The sequence below is a fragment of the Emydura macquarii genome, unplaced genomic scaffold (assembly GCF_026122565.2).
Source record: "Emydura macquarii macquarii isolate MOO-44397 ecotype Brisbane River unplaced genomic scaffold, CSIRO-AGI_Emac_v2 contig_2422, whole genome shotgun sequence".
NCBI classification, from domain to species: Eukaryota; Metazoa; Chordata; order Testudines; family Chelidae; genus Emydura; species Emydura macquarii.
The window spans coordinates 42,367,285-42,393,338 of NW_027132559.1; the positions used below are offsets into that span (position 1 = coordinate 42,367,285).

Sequence of the window (26,054 nt, forward strand, 5' to 3'; positions counted from 1 at the left end):
CTTGAGAGAAAGCTTGAGAAACTGAGTGGGATAAAAATGAGGTGAGAGGATGAAATCTATGAGTTCTAAAATCTTAGTGGACATGGTGACCAGAAATCATTAGTTCAATCAACTAACTATTGAGACTCACTCATTACTGTTCAGTACTACTTCGTTTAATAAATCAGTTTTAAATGCGAACTGTGTTTTGATAAATTTACTTTCCTTTTTCCTTACATACCCCGAACACTTAATGTGGCTTTATTTAACTAGTAAAAATGTAAAAGACTTTCTGTGCATTTGTAATTAAATTCCAATTTCCATCCAAATGCAGCTGCACACAAATCACAAGTTAAAAAAAAAAATCAATTTCCTAGTAAATAAAAAAAATGCATCACTCGCCATTTTCTAACAATAAAAACTGTAAAAATTATGAATCTGAATAAAATTATGCTAAGCAATATAATTGCTTAAATAAACGTGTGGATATAGCGTATCCTCCTGTTTAACAAAAAATACCATCAAATTATACTGACCAAGAAGAATCAGCCTCTCTTTAGGAAAATAACTAAAAGCAGAAATGCAACACAAGATTAAAATACATTATTTGAATCAAGATACCCTTCTTACTGATTTAAACCACCATTAAAATTGGTAATTAAACCACCCTGCTCAAGAGGCCATTTTGTGAAAGGAATACATGCAAGAAGCATGCTATAGCTGCGTGTCCCTAGGTCGTAAGTTTGAAGGAAAAGTTTGGTTGGATTTCTGTGAGGGATGCAAAACATTAAGATGTGATCTCAGAGAGCACCCTAAAAACAACTGGTTCCCCCTGGCTAATTTCCCCCCCTTTTTAGTACTACGTTCCTGGCCAAATCCTCCCCATCTTCACCAAAATCTAAACAAATCATCTAGAACAATTGGACATATTTATTTTGTTTTAGGAATAGAAAAGTAACAATATAACAATAATAAATGAAACAAAGTCTGCCTATTTAAAACTTCAACTCTACATAACATCAGCCAGTATTTACTCCCTAGGCATTTAAGTCTGGACGATACTCCAAGGTTGTCTGGCCAGTTCCATTGTACTAACAAGATCAGTATTTTATAAGAAGAGCATACCAGTGTACATATTTGTGCAGACAGAAGCCCCGAGGAAGCAAACAGGCTGCCAATACCAGGATAAAGTTTTACACTAAATCAGTATTCTTCCCTCACCCCACATATAGTAAATAAAAAATCCTTTAGATTTTCCAAATAACTTTTACTGAAAAGATTGGATATAATTGGTTAAGCATTTTTTTAAACTATATCTAGGGAACTCTTCACCCATTGAAATATAGTCACCAGTGGGGCCAAACATTACAACTATGCAAAACAGTTTAGAACAAGAAAGGAAGAATACTGTACCCAACTGCAACTTCAAGGGCTGACAAAATGTAATTTTTTCAAGTCACATTATTAGTAACAAATAACTCTATTTTTTCAAAAAGGGCTATTTCATCTTTAATGAACTCAAGTAGCTGGGGCCTCAATATTAAATGGTCTCCAAAAGATAGCATCTCAAGCAGCACATGGATTTTTAGCTTAGTAATTCGTTTAGAGGTGACTCAAGGGTGTGCCCCCTACTCAATCAACAGCATCAGTCCTTCATGTTCTTTGGTGATCTCCCATCCAAGACACTGCTGCATAGCTTATGAAAACCTCACAGGAATGTGTGTTATGAGACAGCAGACAAAAAGACAACAAAGAAAGTTACAACTCTTTCCTCTAACTTGCAGTGCCATTACCAAAATGAAATACATCGATCATAATTTAAAGCTCCTTTGGACTTTAATCTTTAGACCTGTTTAAAATCTGGAAGTAAGCCACGTCTGTCACAAGTTCATTGCATATCTTTTTGTTTAAATTAAACCCAACCCTTTTTACACAATCTCTTATCATAATGTGGCATTATTTGTCTGTTACACAGCATGACATTTAAATTGCATGTGATTAGAGAATTCTTAACCACTCATACAAGATATATGTAATCTACGTATGGAACTATAAAGAACCTCTTAATAGACCTAAATCAGACTTAAAGTTTGTCAAATATGCAAATTTCACGACGATCTTTAATAGTGGGAAAGCACTAAGCCTTTGAGATACAAAATATACTCCCTCCACAAAATAAATGTTTACTGGTTATGTGTCTTACTATCTTATGCTAATGCACTAGGAAGAAATGTGGGGTTGTGCAATAATTAAAAGTACCAATTAATGTTCATGTACCAATTAATCAACAATTTATATACTACTTATACCAATTTGACAACATATAAACCACCTGTCCATTCACAGAGAAAGTGGCTCCATGAGGACAGTTAAAGCTAAAGAAGAAAATAACATGCATTCTTTGTGAGACCTCCACCCTCCAATACACAAAAATTTTCATCATCACAATTTCATGTTAGATGTCAAAGTGACTCCCAACTTGGTTGGGAAGCTTATCTATTATAGTTTTAGAAAAAAATAATTGCCAGCATAATATCTATTTGAATAAGTAGTGTTGGAAAAGATCCACAAAGAGAGAGTGTGTCTGACAGAATTCTAGTTAGCTACCTGAATGCTGTTCTCTTTATTCAAACTCTATACATTAGAAATAAAGCAGTAAAACGATATATAGCACACTGATACAATTAATCTGTTTAGCTCACCTATAAACGGAATGGATGCCAAGGAATCGCCAGGTGGGCTGGAACCTGAAGCTTTCCTTTCTTCAATCCTTTTTATATGGACCTCTCGACGTGCATCATTAGGTAACCAACAGGTAGTGTCTGAGACAGACTCCTGGTCATTTACAGCTAGGATGTAGGAATGATGTCTCAAAGGCTGTGGAGTCTGATGACCAGAGGGAGATTTTTCCCGCAAGACAACCGTGTCTTTGCCATTTTCCAGAACATCTGGTTGCTGAATTTCAGGGTCTTGTGCATTTTCCCTTTCAAAATCCTGAATCTTTTGTCTAACAGAAACATCTAAGTTATCAGAGGTAGCTGAACTCTTGCTCATCTGTTGGACAAGTTTGGCGGAAGCTTCAGTCGAAGAGGGGGATTGGATGCTCTTGCCAATTTCTGTTTTGTGGTCTGGGGCACTTTCTCCTCGGATTCTTGATTGTTGATTTAACAGATCACTCTGATGCAAGTGATTTACTGCTCTTTGGTCGCTGGCCACAACATCCAGGCTCTGATTAAGGGGAAGTGATGATTTTTCTGCATAGGGAGCATAGGTCTTCAAAGAGTTACTTCTAGAACCTCTGGCTGTCACAAGAGATGCTCTCTCTTGTGAAGTGGTTGTAGGCTTTGAAACACCACCAGTGATTTGAAAATCCCGAGTATGCTGCAGTGTTTTTACATCTGGTGGAACTTTCTGGAACTGAGAAGCAGACATAGAGGCTCTAGTGCCTTTTCGCCTGTCTGAACTATAAGCACCTGGAGCCACAGAAAAATGTGGACCTCGAAGGGACATATGAAATGCATGCTGCCTAGATCTTTCATAAATACCTCGCCGATCATCTTGTTCAGTAAATCCAGTCCATTTGTAAGTCTTTTTTCTGTCTCCATTTGAATCTGTAACAAGATTCTCAGCACAAACATTTTCTAATGTTTCACCCTGTTTGCTGAGGTAATCCCACGACTGAGTCCTATGGTTCCTAGAACTAATAGATGGTGAAGTTAATGCATCTTGTGAAGCACTTCTTGGCCACTCTTTCATCAATACAGGATCTTCAAGTCTTTCCTGGGACACGCTCCGCTGTCGGATCTGAATTGATTGTGGAACCCTATCGTGAGAGGTGCTTCTCCGTCGTACCTGTGAAATAGTGCGATTTGGCACCACTTGATTATAATCAGTTGTGTTCTGAGAGGCTGCTCTCAAACTATCCAATCTTTCCTGTATCGTTCGGCAGCCGTACATGTGCAAACGTCTGTTGTCAATGTACTCTTTGTATGTTTTGTAGTTTTTCCAGTCTATGTGCTGGTGGGAGTTTGGAGAAATATGGTGATTAGTAGAGATTGGGGGAGAACCTGAAGGAGGTCTAGTGCTTGAGATCCCTTCTGGATGTCCTCCATAATTTTCAGGTTTACTTATCATTCCAACAGGATCTATTGGCCTTGTAAGTGGAGTCTGAGGAAGTACAATGGCAGTGGACACTGAAGACGGCGGTGATGTGGTCCTTGCTTTTGTTTTTAAAGTGGTTTGATCCTTTAAGCCATACCTCACTTCCTCCGTCCTGTGTGATGGACCGGCATGATTGGTTCTACAGGATGGCAAGTCTACAACCTTCTCGGAAGGCACAACAACAGTCCTTATGGTTTCATTGCAAACACACACAGCTGTATTTGATTTTGCAATATCTGTTGGCGACGGAGGCACTTGTATTTCCATTCTATAGGCCCTGTCTGGCTGTGTCGATGTCCGTACTGATCTACTACTGGCTTCCTGCTTGCTCAACGAAGAGTCAGAAGATGGTATGTCTACAGGCTGTACCATGACAGAAGCAGTGGATGTAAGTCGAGGATAACATAATGGGGGTGGTTCAGGAATGTTGTGAGCATTGCCACGATAGGCTTCATTGCCTTTCAGGTAGGCATCTTGGGAATACGCCTGTGGATGGATGATTTGAAAAAAAGAGTCAAGTCACAGAAAACAGAGATGAAAACATCCCCTACATTGAGTCCATTCTCTTGCAACTGAAGGATAAAAGTCCGGAGAGAGAGAACAGTTTGGATATTAAATTCATACTACATTTGATCTGAAACAATAGGCCAGTTTAAGGAAGTATAAAAGTAGTACATTTCTTCCCTTAATGCTCCCTTGCTGTTTGGAAATTTCACATGTGAAGTAACTAGAGGAAAAAATTCCAACACACACTTCAGAAACCAAATTAATTACAACTTTCTGGAAATTAATGCAGGTAGATGAGAATGACATGTTTCCCAAGATTTGTGAACACAAACTAAAGGATTCATTTCCCCCCCAATTTTCTCCAACCATACTACCTCAAATATTCCTCCCTTTTAAGCCCCAAGATGCTCGGAGCTAGGATTTCACAGCAATAGACAGGTTAAATGGCTGTATAATACATTTAACCAGCACTAGAATATTCTCTGCTCTCTTGCCATGTAAAAAACTAGATAGTATTTGTATACACTTCTCCCTGAAATATAGATTCTCATATGTAAAAGGCACTGTTGCTAAATGTAAAATGAATAAATAAGAGTGACTGATAACGTCTTTGTTGCCAACCAACACCCACCACCCTTTAAATATACTTGCATATTATAGAGGACATTCAATAAATGACACTATTATAAAATTAGTTGCTTAAATTGATATAAGTAATATGAAAATACATGTGTAACTACTATTGTCTATATACTAGTATAGTAAAATGCAAACTAAAATTTCAAATTAATTTGCTCAGTATGTTTAATAATTCACATCTTACCTTCTGTTTAAGAGCCTGACTCCTAAGAAAAATGGTTAGATTACATTTTGCATGTTTCATCAGTCTCCCTTTTGCATCAAGAGACCTTTCTGTAATCATTGCAAAACTAAACAGCATGTACACAAAATCAAGTCAAGCATCATTTAAACACTACATTATTTTAAAACTTTAGCATGACTTGGTCTAGTTAAAATGTGAAGAAATAGAGAGCTGACAATTCAGATCTTGCCAATGCAGTAAATGACTAAAATGATTTCCCAGGTCTTTTATACAGTTCACAGTTTAGGTGTGGTATCATATTACAGCATTTCCTGCTCAAATCATAACATGCTCAATTCAAACAATCAACGTGCCTTGTCTTAGCAGTAGAGAGGTTGTAAAAGCCCAAGTGCAGCCATAAACATAAGACTGAGAGCAAAGTACTGAGGGGGGGAGGGCGAGGCACTTAAAACACTGCTGCAAAAAAACATTATGTGGAGCATTAGTTAAGTGCAGAATATTAAAGCAAACTGAAAAGAAATCAACCAAGTAACAGGCATATTCTACAAATTAACAGGGTTATACACCATGAAAGGAATTCAGCTGACCAGCATATCTAGCTCATTTCCAGCAACTTGCAGGTTTTAATATTCTGGCTTCTTACGAACCCATTAAGAAAACATGCCTTACAAAAATCAGAGAAATGGCTACTGTGTACATTTCTTACCAGTGCTGTGACATCCTTTGTAAACTGCAGCTGGCAGAAAATAGGAAAACATAGTAAAAGCTGCTTACAGATGTAAAGACAGAATTATATTGTCATACTGATGCTGGCTACAGCAAGCTAAAAATACATCTAATACCAATTTTTCTGGAAGGTACCAACGGAGGTGAAGGGCAGTGGAGTATAAAAAAATAACTTCAGGTTCCTTGTGGACATGTCTATTGACTGCTCCTTCCATTTATTCTCTACCTGTTCCGGAAAGCAAAATACATTTGTGCCATGTTGTCTTGGTGCATCTTTACTGCTGCATGCAGAGCGCTCTGGTTGTGTGTAACAAGGCTTCCCTTCCACTAGAGCAACATTACTGTCTCATCTCCCCTGAGCTGCTACCATCCCTGCTTCCATATGACGAAATGAGGTCTTCATTATGCATTTGAAACAGTGCACCCCTTCCCTACATATATCTGAACATAACCACAAACTGTCAGCTGACCGTAGCTGCCTTAACACTATATTCCAGAAATTAGAGGGATGATTCTGCAGAATCATCTTTCCTATGTGATTGTTTTCATTTTTTTCACCCCTCACAAAACAGGAGCAAGCTATGCTTCCATTACATGTTGCGTGCTAATAGTTTTTTATCTATAATGTTTTTCACTATAGTAGAATATAAAAACTGCATTTCTAGATTCATATAAAAAAGTGGCTATTTATAATCTTGACAAGCTCCCAATACAATTTAAAAAGAAATGGGAAGGAAGAGGGACAGCCAGAAAAATGCAAATGAAATAACAGATTATTAGCATGCAGATAATTGAGACCAGGGAGAATTTTGTCAGTTTGTAAGGTAAAAACATAAAATAGTCTGGTCCAGGAAGGAGAGCTAATATTAACATTTTCCATTAGACCTAACTTATAAATTGTGCTGGAATTTGCATCTTCGTAAAATATGTCCACCACAGAAAATGCTTCATTAACTTTGAAAAAAAAAAATGCTAAGATCTAAACCGACAAGATCTAGAGAGGCCCCAAATTATAAATGACTGGAAATGTAATAATTATGTACCCCACAGAAACCTGAGTGTTGTACTAACAATATGCTTCAGAAGATAACTGATTTTTTAAAAACATTATGTACACAAAGGTATGTATTTATGGTCACAGCCGCTTAATATCTGTGCAGAGCAGGGTCACTATTGTGAAGAGAGGAGAGCTGACTGAAAAGGGCTCTGAGGGATTGGTAAAATTCCCTAATGAGCTAATTCAGTCCAAGCTTCATTTTCAGTGCGGAAAAATATCTAGGGTGAGGAGTTTCCACATTTGTATTAATTAAATCCTTCCTTTTTATAATCCCAATTATGGGCCTGCACAGAAATATTGTAACATTTAAGGAAGCGAAAGCGCTGCATTTTATTACTGTCCCGATAATACTATAAGCTGAGGAAATGAATGGATAAGTTACTGGTAACATTATTATTTAGTCTAAAAAATTTTAACTGCATCAATCAGCAAGTCAATGACCAATTTTAAAAATAGGTTCAAGAATTAAATCAGAATCTTGAGTGCATCAATATACATTTTCTGGCATTCATACCCCTATTTGGGCAGAATCTAAAATATATCAAAGAAAATAAAAAATGTGCATATTATTTTCACTCCATTAGTTCCACTTAGTAGTTTAACACGTGAAACACAAATACAGTGTCTCAAACCTGTTGCACTAAAAGGTATGTTTACAAAAATGAGCCATTATGGTTTGGCTTAAATTACAGTAGTGGCTTCTGATTTAAAAGCCCATTTAAGTCCCTGATGCAAAGAGCTGCCAAACACCTAGGAATGCATTGAGAGCTAAGGAAGCTCAGCACTGACAAAGTTTCTCTTTTTAATTATCCAATACCACTGCATTGCAGCTTTGTAATCCTTCCTACTTCCCATAAAAATATGAAGTTCTATGAAGGCATGCTATAGAATTATAATTATACTTATCTCCTGTAAATCTGTTGCTCTACTTACTTACAAGATAAGGGAAGAATGCAGCTATGATTTGGTAGAAAAACCCTGTTTTTATCAAGTTGAGTAAAAACCATCTACATTATAAAACATTAATTCTCTCCCTTTGTTTTTGTTTGTACTGTGTATTTGTATGCTAACATTTCAGGGCAGGGACTGTATTTGTACAGCACCTAGCACAATGGATCGCTAATTAAGAAGACAAATCTTTAATCCTATGTGATGAGAACAAATTATTTTAAGTAAATAAAACATTATAAAAATATTTTATCAACTCATATTAGACTAAATAATTAACTTAAGACGTTCATTCATTTTTGTTAATTTCCACTGCATCTTAACAACATTTGGCATTAGAACAACTAAAATCCAAACTCAATTTTTCTTTCCATGATTATTGCCTACAGCCACCACACTTAGTCAATTTTAATTAAAACACAAAGTTCTATTTCAGAAACAACTAAAACAATATGCTGGCAAAAGTGATTTAAAAGATTATCATGGTAAAACTGTATTCTGAGAACTTGCACCCATCGGCCCCAATCTACAGATTAGTTTGAGCAAATGCTTAACTTTAAGCACCTGGAAAGTCCTAGTGATTTCAAAGGGATCACTTGAATGTTTGAAGTTAAGCATATGTTTAAGTGCTTTGTTTAACTAGGTACCAATGTGATGATCTTGGAGGACTAAGCCCTTGGTGTGCCTTCTTCCCTCCCTACCCAGCCAGTTTCACTTTCTTAATATTCCATTTCTTTATCAATCCATTGAATTGTGCTCTTCCCCATTCCTGCACTTCATCATTCTACATTAACAGGGGAGCACTACATCACACACAGTTCTCTTTTAAAACAGGGGTGCATCTTGTCACTCATCTTGCAGCATCTTGGTTTAGTTCATTTATGGCTAGATGGCCAATAATACAGCTCAAGGGGGTTCATTTTATTGAAAAAAACCCAACACATTACTGGTGGGCTATATCCTAAGAAAACAAAACACGCATCTAGTCTCTCTCCTTCCAATGGTGAATATTTAAGTACTTAAAATCTTAAACTGCAGAAATTTCATTTAAAATATAAACAGTGTAAAGAAACTTTTTACTGCGAGTAAATATCACTTTAGTCATTTATCTGATGGGAATTATATTTTCTAAACATAGTTTCTTAATGCCATAAAACAGGGCTTACTGAGAAGATTAATACTATATATTTCTATCCTCTTCATCTGTTTATTCCATGGGCCACAAGATCTGCAACATTTCCCAGCTCTCACCCACAAGTGTTTAATGGTAAAACTTAATATTAATTTCTGTGGGCATTAAGCGTTTCCTTTAATCCAAAAGCTGTTTAAACAAACACCCCAAGAGTACTCTTAAAATACAATGTCTATTTAAATATACATGATTTATTACAAAACATTTAATAATTTGCAAAGACAATTAAATGCAATGGAAGATCAACATGGACCCATTAGTTTGGGGGAACTGCATGGTTCGGGAAATTAGTAAAGTACACAGACTTTCACCATCAGGCGGGTAGTGACTGAAGAAAAGTTATGATCCAATAATAGTTCCGTGGTCTATGTGAAATACATTGACAGATTAGAATCACTTCTTTGTGCATATGTCTGCATCACAAAAACACCACTGCAGTTTGCAATTATTGACTTCTCTGTTGGCCCTCTCTCAATGACACGGACAACCTCCAGGGTCATCTGCTGCCCTAGTGCTCCTCTTCCACAACCCAAATATTTTCCCTAGATTTGGCTCTCAGTGTAGCAACAGCCTTAGTAAAGCAGATTGGAGAAGGGGAAATCTCTTTCTTCAGTTGTATGTAACCAATGTATTCTGAGGTAGGTTTTTTTTTTTTTTTTGGGGGGGGGGATCTCCTTCCTCTGAAGCATCAGAGATGGCCACAGTTGATAATGGGACACTGTACAGCGTGTTCCAATGCTCTGAGGTGGAATCACGCATGCTTCCTCTCACGTGCTTAGCTGACTGGTTCTTGCTCACATGTTTAGGGTCTAACTAATTACAATATGTGGTATTGGGAAGGAATTTCCCCCCAGGTCATAGGCAGTGACACCTTGGGTTTTTTCCCCACCTTCCTCTGCAGCACAGCATGCAGGTGACTTGCTAGTATTATCTGGATATATCTCACTTACTGCCCTGCCATTGATGCACCTTGATCCATCCTATTCTCTGCCCATGGCACACAAGAGTTTAGCCTCCAGTGGGCTGTAATATTTTGGTCTAATTTTGATTGTTGGGTTTAATGTGTGGGTGCTGGGTAGAATTGGTGGCTTGTGATATAAAGGAGGGCAGACTAGATTAACTCCCTTCTGTCCTCTATGACTAAGACAGCTGGGAGCCTGACCACCACCTGTTGCTGATTTCTCTTTTGCTTATCTGTCATTTTTGGGGAGTCCTTATTCCTAGGCCCTGTTCTCAATCAGGAAGTGAGTGCCAGTTCATTAAAAGAGAAATTTGATCTGAAACAGGTGAGGAATTTTTTTAAACTTCTTTTTAAGGATGTATTCAAGGATCTATGAGTTTTGAACGTTGTTTTGGGGCTGAGAGCAATAATTTATTGCCCCTTGGTATAATTATGTATGTAAAGCTAGATATATATATTTAAGATCTGGATAAATTCAGCTGGTAATTAGCTGGTTTTCTCCCTCCCCGCCACCCCCACACCATTTGGGACAATACTGAGCTCGACAAGAGAAGCACCTCTGGTCACTATAACCCATGTCCAAAAGTACCAAAATTCAGAGACAAAATTCCACAAATTTCAGTTTTGGGAAGGATTGAATTGCAAGTCATCAGGACACAAGAATGGCCATACTGGGTCAAGCCAATGGTCCATCTAGTCCAATATCCTGTCTTCAGACACTGGCTGATGCCACGTACTTCAGAGGATATGAATAGAATAGGCAGTCATTGAGTGATCCATCCTGTCATCCACTCCCAGCTTCTGGCAGTCATAGGTTAGGCATGCCCAGAGCATGGGGTTGAATCTCTAACCATCTTAGCTAATAGCCATTGATGGACCTGCCCTACATGAATTTATCAAATTCTCTTTTGATCCCATTATACTTTTGGCCTTCACAACATCCCCTGGCAATGAGTTCCCCAGGTTGATTGTGCAGTCTGTGAAGTAGTTCTTCCTTTTGTTTGTTTTAAACCTGTTGCCTATTAATTTCATTGGGTGAACCCAGGTTCTTGTGTTATGTGAAGGAGTAGATAACACTTCCTTTCTTATTTTCTCCAAAGCATTCATAACTTTATAGACTATCATACTCCGTTAGTCTCTTTACCAAGCTGAAAAGTCCCAGTCTTTTTAATCTCTCCTCATATGGAAGCTGTTCCATACTCAATCATTTTTGTTGCCCTTCTTTGTAACTTTTCTATTTCTAATATCTTTTTTGAGATGGGGCAATCAGAACTGTATGCGGTGTTAAAGGTATGGGCATACTATGAATTTATATAGTGGCATTATGATATTTTCTGGCTCATCTGTCCCTTTTCTAATGGTTCCTAACATTTTGCTAGCTTTTTTGACTGATGCTGTACACTGAGCAAATTTTTTCAGAGAACTATTCACAATAACTCCACAATCCCTTTCTTGAGTGTTAACTGCTAATTTGGATCCATCATTTTGTATGTATAGTTGGGATTGTTTTCCAATGTGCATTATTTTGCATTTATCAACACGAATTTCATCTGCCATTTTGTTGCCCAGTCATCCAGTTTTGTGAGATCCCTTCGTAACTCTTTGCAATCTGCTTTGGACTTAATTCTCTTGAGTAATTCTGTATCACCTATAAATTTTACCACCTCACTGTTTATCTCCTTTTCCAGATTGCTTATGATTATGTTGAACAGCACTGGTCCCAGCACAGATCCTTGGGGGACACTACTATTTATCATTCTAGAAAGTGACAGTTTATTGCTACCCTTTGTAGCTATCTTTTAACCAGTTACTGATCCACGAGAGGACCTTCCCTCTTATCCCATGACTGCTTACTTTGTTTAAGAGCCTTTGGAGAGGGACCTTGTCAAAGGCTTTCTGAAAGTCCAAGTCCTTTAATTTAAAAAAAGAAAACAAGATTAAGCTACATACAAATAAACAAACTGCTCCTCTCTCTCAAAAAGTACAATGCAGTCAGTTTTGTGAGGAATAGCAAATTGTAATATGCTGCCATTTATTTCAAATGCTGAGATAATACATTGTCATTGATGGAACACCAACTGAAAAATAGCTTAATTAACTTTTCCTGAATCCAGCCTCAGTGGTTTTATTTAAACACAAGTTAGAATACCTTTCTAACAAAGTTACAGTCTATACCCGAGGACATTTAAAAAATGACATCTACGAGTTGCCAAAGTAACCCATAAGGATGCATTTATGCTAACTTGGGGCTAGTTCCCAAGAGGAGATTATTGTTTTTAACCATTCAAAGTAAGATAGTTGGAGATGTGATGCAACCAGAATAGATGATGTTTTGAGTTGTGCAACTAATGATGGAAGCTCTAGAGAAGGAAAAATGAGACATCTCTAAACTCTGGAAAGCCCCAGCAAAGAGTGAAACTTTCACTGGGAAGAAAGTCTGAGAATCTGGGTAAGTTACAAGGGCTGGATTATGAGTGACACCTAAGTGAAAGCATGAAGTGTTTGTCTTCTGCTATTACTGCATTTAGCGTAGATTCAGGCTAATATTTGTGGTTTTGTTTGTGCTATTATGTTTAGTCAATATATTGCTGCTGTGTTCTTTATATATTAGAGTTCCAGCATGGAAGTGGCAAACAATAGAAATGTAAAGCACCATAGGAATGGTGAAACAATTCATACACACTGCATACATCTCATCAAAGGGAGGGCTAAAGGTGTTAGAGGAGTAAACGGATGGAAACAGCATGAGAATGCAACACACAACACTTAACTGCCACTAACTTTCCTGAAACTATCCCCATTAAACAGAATTCCTAGTCACTTTAAGAAAAAGCCACTGCCATTAAGTATCATTGGCTTGAAACGATAACATATTGGCTCATACAATGTACTTAAGCTGGTTCCCTGAAAGGACATTTAGATTACAGTACATCCAACCAATTTATTTTTTTACACATCTATCTTTTAAAAAAAGCTGAATGGGTCATTCAGGAAACTGAGGTTTTGTTTTATTTTATTTTTAAAGAAAAGGGTGGAGGTCCTTGCATCTCTTTGCATCAAAAATGCTAGGAGTGCTACGGCCATAACACCTAAAATACATGAAGAGTGCCTCACGACAGAAAACTACCCATGGCTGAAAAATGATCAACACAGATAGGAAGATGGTAACTACCATAAGATTTTAAAGGCTTGGGAGAATACGATACTGAGATCCTTAAGGCTCTAATATGGATACAGGCCTGCCACCACCTTACCTACTCCCCTACATAGAAAAAAATAAAATAGGGTCTTTGAAAGAAAAAAGTGCCAATTCAGCAGCTATATGGTACAAAACTGGTCAATTCTGGGAAAAGTCCAGCTCTATGGGAAGAGAGTTCTTCTGTGTCTTTTGGCAATAAGTGCAGATTTCATAGTCAACTCTCAGGTAGTAGCAGTTCTTGAAAAATGCAGCGGCTCCAGCTTTTTATGGAACTTTACCTACTGTGATATTTGTGTTTAAAAGGAGATTACAAGTATTAATACTTAGAACCCGCCCTACCCACCTCTTCTCTGGCAAGCTGAGTGCAAAAGGTTTTATATTTTTTTCCAACTGTCTACATTCTGCTCCTGCTAGAACATTATCTCCAGTGTTTATACGTAATCATTTCCAAGATGATTCCAACCATAGCTGTTTGAGGGAGACATTAAATGAGCTTAAATATTTTGTAGCAGGGCAGAATTATGAGTTATGTAAGAAAACTCACTAGGCCATCGAAACACTGTTTGACTACACTGAATGAATGACGTTGAATCACACACATTTTTATAAGTATAGCTTTGTTTCAGAAGTGAACTTGATTGATTTATTGTCACATCAGTTGAAAGTTAGAGATTAGTCTAAAAAGCTGCTTTTAGAAAAGAAAAGATCACCACACAGTTGGGGTTCTGTCCTTTTAATTGTCTTAAGGTAAAGAAAAATAGATTTCTGATTATATCAAGTACAGCTAAACTCTGATATTTCATGCCAGATACTCAATCTCCAAGCAGCATTTCTGTTCTAGCCTCATTTCAGCATCTGTCTTGCCTAGAATCTGCTCTAAAATTCAGTACAACTGTGCATAATTGTGCAAGATACCAGTTTCTAGAGATTTTAACAAAAGCTCTATATCTCATTTTTCAGACCATTTAATTCCTTCCAATTAATTATTTTGATAAGCCCATTGCTGAAACTGAGGTTCAAGGCATCCCCTCAGTCTTGCCAGATTAGGGCTCCCTCCTCTCATGGAATGGGCCTGGGGTAAATCTGCCACACCCTGGACGAGTCTTTTAGCTTCTCCTCTCAGCGTCTCTGGCTTAAAGCATTCAGGATCGGCCTTAGTTCGGGACCAAGGAATGCCCCCGACATATGAAGGGTGTAAGTGAGTAAAAAACCCAGACCTAGGGTGCCTCTACCCCACTCTACCAGAGGCGAGGTTTTAATAGGCCTAGAGCTGCCTTTAATTGGGCTCAGGTGCCTCTAATTCACCAGAGATAAAGGCCCTTTTCCCTAGAAGCTGGGAGGAGGTTAACATTCTGGGGCTGACACATCTGCCTTCTAGCACCCTCTTGTACCCATCTGCATGCCGGACCCCAAATAGTAGCGCTCTCTTCTAGTCATCCAGCCTCATTTTGTCACAGGCCCCTACTACGGAATAGAGTGAGATGCATAGGTGGGGCAATTTTCACGGGCAAAGGGCCCAGACCCGGCAGCGCCTCCATCAGGGGCTTCTCTCTGATTCCACTGCATCTAGAACAGTGGTTTTCGGCCTATTTACCATGGTGGGCCACATATGCAGCTCTCTGTGTGTTATGTGGGCCGCATCCATACAATATATGTATTACCTGTATGGCCCTGAGGATGTCACATGGGTTGCAGCTGTGTGCTGATTGAGCTGCAAGTGGCCAGCGGATCATGGGTTGAGAACCACTACTCTAGATGCTGCTGAGCTGTTACACAGAAACCACCAGCCAGAACTGCACCTGGCTTCATTGCTACTTTCAGGGAAGCTGATTTCTCCCTGTATAGTAGTTACATATCCTTTTCCTATCTTTGCTCGGCCTCCTCTCCCCTATACCAGTGTCCACAGAAGCACCTATACTTGCAAATCTGGTTCTCTTCTTCATCCACCGAATAGAGAAGCTCCTCTTTAGACAAACATATGTAACAGTAGGTAATACTTTTGTCATTTTTGTATAATTACACCATTTTTTCATTGTTGTGACAGTCCTATATATACTTGTTGACAAATAAAATTCAATCGAACTTGTGCTTCTAATTCCTCTAGGTGCTACGGAAAATCCCACAGACTATGTTTAAAAATTATTCATAAATTGTATTTAAGGAATACATTGCTATAGTTTATTCAGCAAACTTTTACTATATACTTTCTTTTCAACACCTTGTACAGCCTTCCTCTGGAACAATTGAGAGGATGAGACAATTAACTGTTAAATTAAGTTAGCTCCAAAATTAAGTGGCCTTTATGGGAGAGCAATTTTTGACTGCTACTCTCTGTTACAGTACATTGTGTAAGAATGGTTTATTGTGCTGCATGTGATCAGATATCTGAAGCCTATTACAAGGAGGCAGAACTGAGGTTGCAAGAGAAACCTCAACATTGTCACTTCCTGACTGTTTAGTGCTGACTCATGCAACCTTAGTATTCTCTAGATGTACTTTTTTTAGACAGAATTTCCTAGGATACTTTACAAAACCCAAATATAGGAAAACGTTCCATATATAAAATTTAAAAAAATACAAACAAATTGAATAATCATATTTAATTAAAGAAGAGGCAACAGTATAATGAAGCTGTGGACCTATTTAGACATAAAACACTGGAAACCCCTATGCTGTGCACATTGAGGTCCACAGGAGAGATCTCTTCTCTTGTACCCCATAGGAAGTTCACGAGAGAACCCCTCTCCCACAAGCCCTATGAGAAATGCATCTTTTACTTGTTTAGAAGATGTGAATAGGTGGTAGGACTTTTTATAAAGCCTTAATTCATTCACTAAATATTTACTATATTTTACACTACACAGATAATTTTTTGTACATGCCTAAGTTATGTTTTTTCCTTTGCTTCAAGTTTATAAATCCTAAAAATACAAACCAATTGTACTGTGGATAGTATGATTTTTTTCAAAGGCTCACAGCTAAATCAAATAAAAAACAATGTTCCCTAGAACAGTCAAAGGTTCTTTTCAATAAGGACTATTTCTGTGCTACATTTTAGTTTTTTCCCCAAGCAACTATACTAGAATTTTTTTTTTAAAACTTAAAAGAAAATTGTTTATTTTTAAATAATGGGGCAAGTCTTTTTATTAAAAAGCAGGTCAACCATTTTTGCTCAAACATGCCAAAATAAATAAATTAGATCATCATGGGACCAAACTAAAAAATTAGAGTCTGGAAGAATTAATACATTTTAAGTGACTAAAAACAAGGATTAGAATGTGTCGTATGTTCTCAGTTTTCTATTTAAATAACTGTACAGAATGTAACTTATTAGGTTTCTTTTGCTTTATAGTTCTACCTTCTTTCACCTTCTCTCTTTCGTATACTTAACCTAGGCTTACATTTTCCTGCTTTGTTTTCTTTATCTTTCCTCTTTTCCTCCACCCCCTAGAGTATATGCCTTTTTCTCTGTCCACGTTATATATTCTACCTCCTCCTATATGTTCTCTGTTCTTCCCAGTTCTCCCCCCAAAACTAAATAGTCTCATCCCTTCCTCACTTCTTTTTTCCAACAAATCACATCTCTCTCACCACTCTCCCACATATATTTTCATACTCAAATCACCCAACACCTACCCATCTCACTTCCCTCATTTGTAAGCCAGAAAGGTCTACCAAATCTTCCAAAGCGAGAGGATTAAGATAGGTGTTCCCTAAACTTTTCCTTCAATTTTTAATTCTGATGTAACCTGGGAAGAACTACCAGCAGCAGGTGAGGCTTTGGAAGCTCTCTGCAGACTGCAGAAATGAATTTCAGCAATTTTCATTTAGTTCACATTTGGAAGGTTATCTTTATAACCTCAGAGGCTAGACACTTAAGCTGAAATACTGCCCCTATTGAAATCAATAAACTGGTCAGGAATTATTTGACAAACCATTTTCCAACAACAACAAAAAAGTTAATTTGTCAAAACCAAATTTGTTCATGTGAAAGCACTGGTTTTTGACAAATCTCATTTCAAAATGAGGGGGGGAGGGGTAGAAATTGTGGAAAGACTACCCCAGAAGGGGAAAATACATAGAGGCTGTAGCCTGTGAAGCAAGAGAGGAGCTGCAAAGCGGAAGAGAGAGACCATGGGAAGGGGTGTCAACCTCACAAGCTATTCCCCAGAATGACCAGGAGAAGGTGGCGCCCTATCAGTCAGTTGAGCACCCTGTCACAGACAGGAAAACAGTTTCCCCCTCACTCCTAGTCAATGCAAGTTTTGTCATGGACAACACCAGGCCAGGATTTCACCCTTACTTCCCTTTTTAAATAAGGAAAGCAAACATGCCACAAACATTCTCTCTGTATGATGTTACTAGAACATATTTAAGACAAGACAGCCTCTCCTAAGTAAAGGTGATAAACAGGTCTATCCAAGACAAAATAAAGCGGGTTTACCTCTCTTACATATTAACAGCAAACCAAACTATCAAGTTAAACCGTGGGTGTTATCCTGCTCCTGAACTTGAGAGAGAGAGAATTAACATGGCTCCTGCACCCCAGAGAGACACAGGAGACTGAATCCCCAGGAGACCTTCCTGATTTGTAACACAAAGACAATCCCTTTGGGAACATGAGAGAGACTCCATCTTTATCCTTCTCCTTAAGGAGATAAAGCAACCAAGCAATTTGATCTCTGTGATGGGTCTTGGCCTGGGCAGCCAGTAAAAAAAACTGGAAAAAAAATTGTGGGTAAAAGAAGTCATCTTGAATGAAGACTGTATCTTGCTAGATTAAGTTTTAGACTTTCAGATCTGTATTTTTCACTTTTATTTGCTTGTAACTATACTTTCTCTCTTTTACTTGATATCATCTAACCTAATCCATGCTCTTTGGTAAGTAAACTTGTTTTACTTCTACTATAAACCAACTGAGTACTGTGATTGAAGGGAAAGTAATATTTACCCCAGTTAAATTAGTAAACTGAGATGTACTGGCTCTTTAGCAGAGCAGCGAACTTAATATCTTCTATGAATGCACAGTGCTAAGGGCTGTGCATTGTAGAAAAATGTCTCTGAGGAGTTTGGGGGCTGGAGTTCACTGATAGGCAAGATATGGGCCAGGAAAGCACTGAGTATGCTAGTGAGGAAGACAGACTGGTGTGGCTGACGCACAGTCTAACCACCAGCAAAACTCACTCTTACTCAGAGATAACACAGGGGCTCATAGCTGTGGATTTCCCCAGTAGGATGTTACATAAGTCTTTGTTAATGACAATTTTGATAACAACTGTATAAGAAAAAGTTAACTGATAAATTGTTACCGAACAGTGATCAGGGACATATTTACTTGAGGCTTAATTTGTAACAAAGAAAAATGGACATTAACTTCTATGTATTAGCAGAACACTTAAATCTGCAAGATTAAACATTTTAATTTAAATAAATTTTTTTTAAAATTAAAAGAAAAATCTCCTCTCCAAGAGCAACAATGAAGTCAAATTTCATTCCAGTGGCACAACTTGTGTTACACTAGCTAAAGATCTGCTTTCATTTCATTTTTAAAGCTGTTTCTTGTAAGATTTATTTAATGCTATGAAGTTTCCTTTGGGTTGAAACTTAGCATTCAACATTTCAGCTTAGTGAGATCTTAAAGTAACTTTATATTCAACAAATTTTGGGAATTCATTTCTCCAATTCTTGCCCTAGCAAATGTAAAACAAAAATTAAATGAACCTGAGTTATGGACCATATTTAAGGTTTAAGTTACTTAAAACAGATTTTTTTTAAAGTTGAATTCTGTAGGATATCTGTGGTGTGAATCATCCATTCTTGTTATTTTGAGTATCTCTGCCTGTCTTGCATCTCTTCACAGATGCCCAGTTTTTACCCTATGTAAAGTTTAAGTTGCCCTCTAAACTCTTGACTGCACCTCTCCCCTAATTCCAACATTTCTGTATCACTATGGACACCACCACCATTCTCCCAGTCATTCAAGTCATAACATGGGTGTTATGTGTTCATTCAGGCCATTTTTAAATCTTGCCACTATTCCCACACAAAACAATCTTGAAAATTCAGCTTTTTCTCTGTCCACAAAGCCAAAACTTCCCATCCTTATCATCATAATTTAATGTCTTCACTACTGAAGCTCCCTATTTCATGGCCTTGTCTATTGTAATCTTACTCCCCCTCAAATCTATTCAAAACACTGCTAAGATAATCTTCCTGGCCTGTTGATTTAAAAAATGCTTCATGTAGTCACAGCAAGTAAGTTCTTTCTGTGCAAAAAAATTCACAAATTTTAGCAATTTTTTTTAAACAGCCCTTTCTCAAGTTCTAATGCTAAGAAACCTAAATTAAATAAAGTTAGACAACCAAGAGTGACAGTGTCATGCTTTCTAAAATACCACTTTAATATAGTTTCAGTATTTTACTAATATCATAGAAAAATGTCATGAACTGAGGTGTTTTTCCTCCTGTCCTGAAACTACTGGTGCTTTCATATCCTGAGGTTTCAAAGATAGTGAGCAAATAGAATGGGAGTTAAAGAGTAATAGAAAAATAAATGTTGAGATTCCAACTACTTAATAGTAAATGTTCAAAGATTTAAAATATTCAGAAAGCAGCATACTTTGTTCAAAAATTTTTCAATAAACCAATGAGTTTTTTCAATAGTATATGTTATTTTCGTTTTCAGAAACACAACATACCAATTGAAGGATGTCTTCGTCTTTAGGCATAACGCTAAGTTCCAATATGCAGTCACTGAAATATAAGAGAATATATTACTTATGATTTTGAAAGGGATATTTTATTTTCTGTTCTGTTAACATAAGGAGAATGACACTGGTTAAAATATGGTCTGTTTGCTTCCCCCAGGTCAGAACTATTCAAGCACTCACCATTTAAAAGTTAGAACACGGTTAGCCTTTGAAATTAGTCTCTTCACTAGAGATAATCGCCATTATGATTTCATCATCGCATAAACCAATAAACATTATTTTTCCCCTTTACATACAGAATTATACTTACTAAGGTTCATTTGTATATGCAATATGTTAAACATAAGAGATGTGATATCATGCAGAGATTCAACAGAATTAAAAATTCCTGCTTCAATACTACACGACACAATGCAAAGGAGCAAGATGGTAGGACCCCCACAATAATATCACACTAGGCAAGTTATTGTTTTGCATTCAGTGTAACCTTTTATAAACATCCATGTTTAGCCTGTGAGCTAAACAATCTGGCCATCTTCTGGATGGGAATTTGGAATATCTGCCATCACAGCTTCCTTGGCTAGCAGTAGGAGCAGTTTTATGCACAGCAATTTGCCACCTATGAGTGCTTCTAAGCTACCAATACTATGTCACTAAAAAAACACTTTTTGGGGGGTACCTATGACACCTGCTTTGGGTTTCTTGGACAAAAATTAAAGTTGCAAACACGTGAATACAAGTAAAACTCCCCTCTCTCCACTACCTTAAAGAAAATTAATTTAGGGGTCTTGAAAACTGGCAGGGAAGACAATACAGGCAAGTATAGGTAGATGTACAGAAGACAGAGTACAGGATGCAAAGCATGCATCCCTATCCAAACCCACCATCATGCTTCAACCTCATCCTGGAGGAATCAGCTAAAACTTGCATAGGCATTCAGAAGAGACATATGCCAATGGGTGAAATGCCAGCTATTTATTGCCATCTCATGTCAAGCTTTGGTTTTTTATATCTGGATTACTAAACCCAGAGGCAGAACAAACAAAGAACAGTCTCAGATAACTGACCACTGCTTTCAGAAGGGCTAGGTACATACAGAAGTCTGGAATGCTAGAATGAAAATGGATTAAAAGATGGGTCAGACACAGCCAGAAATTATAAGTGTGATCCATTCGGTTAATCCAGAACTAATGTTGACAAGTTATCTGGAGAGAAAGTGTAATCTCACATTACACAAAGGCAAATCCTATGAACGTGTTATTCTGGAAACAATGCCAATGAGCTCTATCAAAAACAAACTAAGGCAGCTCAAGAACCATGGGTATATGTCTCCACAGGAAAAAAAAAAAAAAAATCTACATCAGCAAGTCTCAGAGCCCAAGACCACTGACTTGTGCTCACACGACTGGGCAAAAAATAGCAGTATAGACCATGGGTGGCCAAACTATGGCTTGTGAACCACGTGCAGCTCTTTTACAGTTAAAATGCAGCTCACAGAACCCTCAATGACCCCCCGATTCTCTGCCTACCAGACTAGGATGGGGAGCTCAGAGCTTCAGCCCTGCGGCACGGTGGTGGGGCTAGAGGATTCTGCCCAGTGGGGATTCAGCCCCGGAGGGGGGGGGAGGAGGTCATTAAGTTTGGCCACCTTGGTATAGACTTTCAGGCTCAGTGTGGAGCTTGGGTTCCAAAACCCTCCTCTCTTGGCACATTTTAGAGCCCAGGCTTCACCCCAATCCCGAGTGTCTACATTGCTATTTTTAGCCCCACAGCACCCAAGTCAGTGGACCCGGGCTCTGAGACTCTCTGTCGTGGTGTTTGGTTTTGTTTTTTTGCTGTGTAGACATATTCTAAGAGTCTCCATTGCATTTCCTGATGTGCTCAATGGATCTTGATACAAAATCTTATCTTTGTATCAGACAAGGCAGTCTGTTCTAAAATTCCAGTCTGAATCGATTCCAAATCAGTTTTACAGTGAGTCTTGACTGGCTTACGCAATAATATTAGAGCTGATCTAAAACCTTCCTTATGTGACTTAACTATAACTGATGAACGTTTATTGGAATATGTAAATCCTGCTTACTGCATTGAAATGGAATGGCAAAAATTAAAAGCAACATGGCAACTTTAGCATTAGAAATAAATGTCATGCGCCTTGTTTTGGAAAATGGAGAAACCCAAGATTTCACCGTAGTCAATAGAAAATAAAGTGCCCTGGTGGGAGGTGGGAGGTTTTTTTTTCCTCCATCTTTCTCTCCCCTCCCCCTTAAAAAGGGGACTGAACTTCAAGTCCAGACTTACACAGAGGTCAGTCTGTTCAAGTTTCAATAAAAGGTCAGAACTCAGTTTAATAAAACTTATTTTCCAAAAAAGCAAATCCTCATTCATTCTTGAAGGTATAACATACACTTAGTTATTCTTTACATACAAGACATTTCTGTTCTGTGATCCATTTATCCATTTGCTATTGACTACAGACAAAAGGTGGGATTTCAAAATAGGATCATATGGGAAATTAGATTTCAAAAGTGTTTTTCCTAAAATATTAATTTGAACATATGCAGTACACTATGCCAAATGGTAGTTTCTTTAACTTTGAAAATCAATTTTATCATTACAGAAGTAGATTAATAAAGCTAAAAGTGTGTAAACTATTATAAAAATATGTCTTCAAAAGTACGTTTCAAAGACATTAACAAGAAAATGTACACTTCCCATTTTACCTGATGATATAAGCAGTAAAGTTATAAACAAATCTTTTAAAACAGCACTGTTAACAATACTCTATGTTGTATTGTTTAAAGATGATTACCCCTTACTCTAGAGTAACAACTGAAAAAAGAGGAAGGGGGAGAAGTACCGTAATTTTAAATTATTGCTCCTGAAAAATATAGGCTTCAATATTAGAATTGACCTTAGGATTCATACAGAGCCTCATTATGCAAATTATGCAAGGGTTCTCCCATGCAGCTCCAACTGCAGCATTGGAATCTTAGACTCTATATCAGGAAGTCACATAGCTGGTAATGCAAAATTCCCATTCATGTAGCATCTATAGAGGACGAGGACTTCTTTAATATAGCAGAATATCAAGCCATTCTCCTACTCTCCCCACCCATATTTCATGCTCGTTTATATGAGCTGTGTAAAGGGAATTTTCTTCTAGTCAAATAAAATTTAAACACTAATTTCGAATAAGTCACCAAAAGAAGTCCAACATTTGTAAAAATAAAATGTCACTGAAGAAGCTTTACTCAAATAGTTGATCTAAATTTGATTGTTAATTTATATGAACCTTGAGGCAAAGGGGTTTGGGACTTCCCAATCTTACTAGTTTGTGAAATACATCTGAGAATCTTGACTCTAGATGCCAAGATATTAAGGAAATATTTTTAAAATCTCCCATTCTTTTAACACTCATGAAAGTGTATGTAAGATTATCACTTATATAAAGTGGATCGGGAACACCACACACCAAAGTGACAGTTTGAACAAAACATTAGGTACAGCATTATTAATTCTTAGAGATGTCTGTGGAGAGTACTAATCAAGCAAATAACCTCATTTGTGTCATATTTGCTGTTAGTCAAATTTAAAATTCTTGATTCAGCATCAGAAGAGTTATCAAAACTAAAGCACTAAAACAGAATCTAGACCAGCATGAAGACCCACATTTGATAGGCTCTCTTTTTTGTGGCTAATGGAATAGAATTTAAAGGAGTTAAAATGTTAATCTTTTGTATAGTTCTGAAGGTTTTAGCAATACATTTATGTTATGAAAAATTAAAAAAGAAAACAGAATGGAAGGATGGATGGTAAAAATCCCTCCCCCCTCCCTCCTCTGGAAAATGGCACACAATGTTCTGTGGCTCTTCTAATCCCGAAATGACTTTTAAAAAAAACATTCTTATGAATCAGAATACTGATCTCCTGTTTCTTTGTCTATTTACAACAACTAGTACAATAATTTATCTCTTACAGGTTTTTACATTAGTGCTCAGCACATCTCTAAATTGCTTTTATGCAAGTGAATAAAAATAAAATTTTGGTGGGCCAATTGAATGGGTTGGCAAATACCACTAACTGGTACAAGACCTAGTTTCAAGAGCAATCTTGGGACTTGTACTATTTGGAACAATTTATTCTGGGAATTCTGCAGAGTTCATTCTCTCATCCTGCAGAAAGAATATACAGTGTAAATCAAACTTTGCCATCTCCTACCAGAGACAGAGAGAGGGCTGTATGTCCTTAAAGCCACCTGATGAATGCAACTGACTTCTCCAAGGAAAAAAGGCATGTGGATTAAACCCACTGAAGTCAATGGGGAATTTTTCCACTGACATCAACAGGCATTAATCTGCACCCTATATTAAGGAAAAGCCACACTACTGAAGTCCATATAATTCAGTAATGAGGACAGACATCTACACTGCAAAACTCAGTTTACATCTTTTCTGGAAATAAAGATGAGTTACTATTACATTGAGGTGCCATAAAAGTGGTGCTGGAATAATGTGATAATTTAAATACCAATAAGCCACCAGGCCAGATGGTATACATCCAAGACTTCTAAAGAAGCTTAAATATGAAGTGGCTGAGCTGGTACCAAAATATGTACTCTCTCGTTAAAAACAGTATATATACACCATAGGATAGCAAATGTTGTATTTATATTTAAAAACATATCTAACGGGTGATTGGGGGAATTACATAGCAGTAAGCCTTACATTTATATCTGGTAAATTGGGTTGAAATTATAATTAAAAAGAGGATATTGACGTATCTGGAAAATCATGCTATTCTAGGGTATAACCAACAGTTTCTAAAAAGTAGTATTTTACTAATCTATACAAATTTTTTCAACATGACAGTAAAGTAGTAGATGAAGGAGAACCGGCTGACAATTTAACTTTCAAAAGACCTATAATGAAGTCCCCAAGAAGCTACTAAAGAAACTAAGCTGTCACTGCTGAGAGGCAAAGTACTGTCTTGCACTAGATAAGATACAGGAAACAAAGAATATAAATAAATGGTTGATTTTCATCATGGCAAAAAGGTAACAATGCGTGTTTCAAGTTTATTTATTTAATAATCTGGAAAGTGGAATCTTCTTAGTGTACGCGCAACATGCCTCAGGCGATATGTGACCAGGATTCATCACCAAATTCGGCCCACAGGTTGGATCATTAGCTTGAGCAGCAAGGTTGCAAAATTTGAAGACGACAGTTATTTAGGTTAGACTAGTACAGAGAAGACTCTGAGGAACTTTTAGAGGGACTTAACCAAGCTGTATCGCTGATCAATATAATAGAAAACTAAGTTCAGTGTTAATAAATGCAAAGTAATGCACACAGGAGGGAAAAATCTAAATTACGCATATATCTTATAGGGCTCTAAATTAACTATCAACTCAAGAAAAATACAGCATATCCAGAATCCTGTTTGCAGAATACTGGTCATTCCATCTTAAAGAAGAAATTGCAAAATTAGAATGGGCTCAGAGAAGAGTGACTAGAATTAATAAAGGCATGGAAAAGCTCCCCACAAAGAGAGGTTGAAAAGACTGGGATTGTTTACTTTATAAGGGAAACAAATAAGAGGGGACATGGAAAAAGAGTGCATAAAATAATGAATGGAATAGAGTAGGAAGATCGGGAGCTTTCTTTCTCCCTGTGTGATAAAACAAGAACAAGGGGACATTCAAAGAAAATAAAAGGTGGCATGTTCAATACTGATAAATGAAATCTTTTTTCCATCTCAGCTAGACTGTAGAATTCATTGCCACAGAATG

The 26,054-nt window shown here is 37.4% G+C and overlaps 1 protein-coding gene across 6 annotated transcripts in view; it reads right to left on the reverse strand.

Moving 5' to 3' along the window:
• The window catches only part of ARHGAP21 (Rho GTPase activating protein 21), a 206,695-nt gene that overhangs the window by 41,752 nt on the left and 138,889 nt on the right, over nucleotides 1–26,054 (reverse strand). For 4 of the 6 annotated variants that reach the window (XM_067562379.1, XM_067562381.1, XM_067562384.1 and 1 more), the window contains 4 exons: nucleotides 20,252–20,306; nucleotides 12,209–12,265; nucleotides 6,177–6,206; nucleotides 2,682–4,626 (listed from right to left, as the gene is read on the reverse strand). In XM_067562379.1, the coding sequence (XP_067418480.1) occupies nucleotides 2,682–4,626; nucleotides 6,177–6,206; nucleotides 12,209–12,265; nucleotides 20,252–20,306 (2,087 nt within the window). The remainder of the gene's footprint in view (nucleotides 1–2,681; nucleotides 4,627–6,176; nucleotides 6,207–12,208; nucleotides 12,266–20,251; nucleotides 20,307–26,054) is intronic. The other 2 variants (XM_067562382.1, XM_067562383.1) reach the window with 2 other exon arrangements.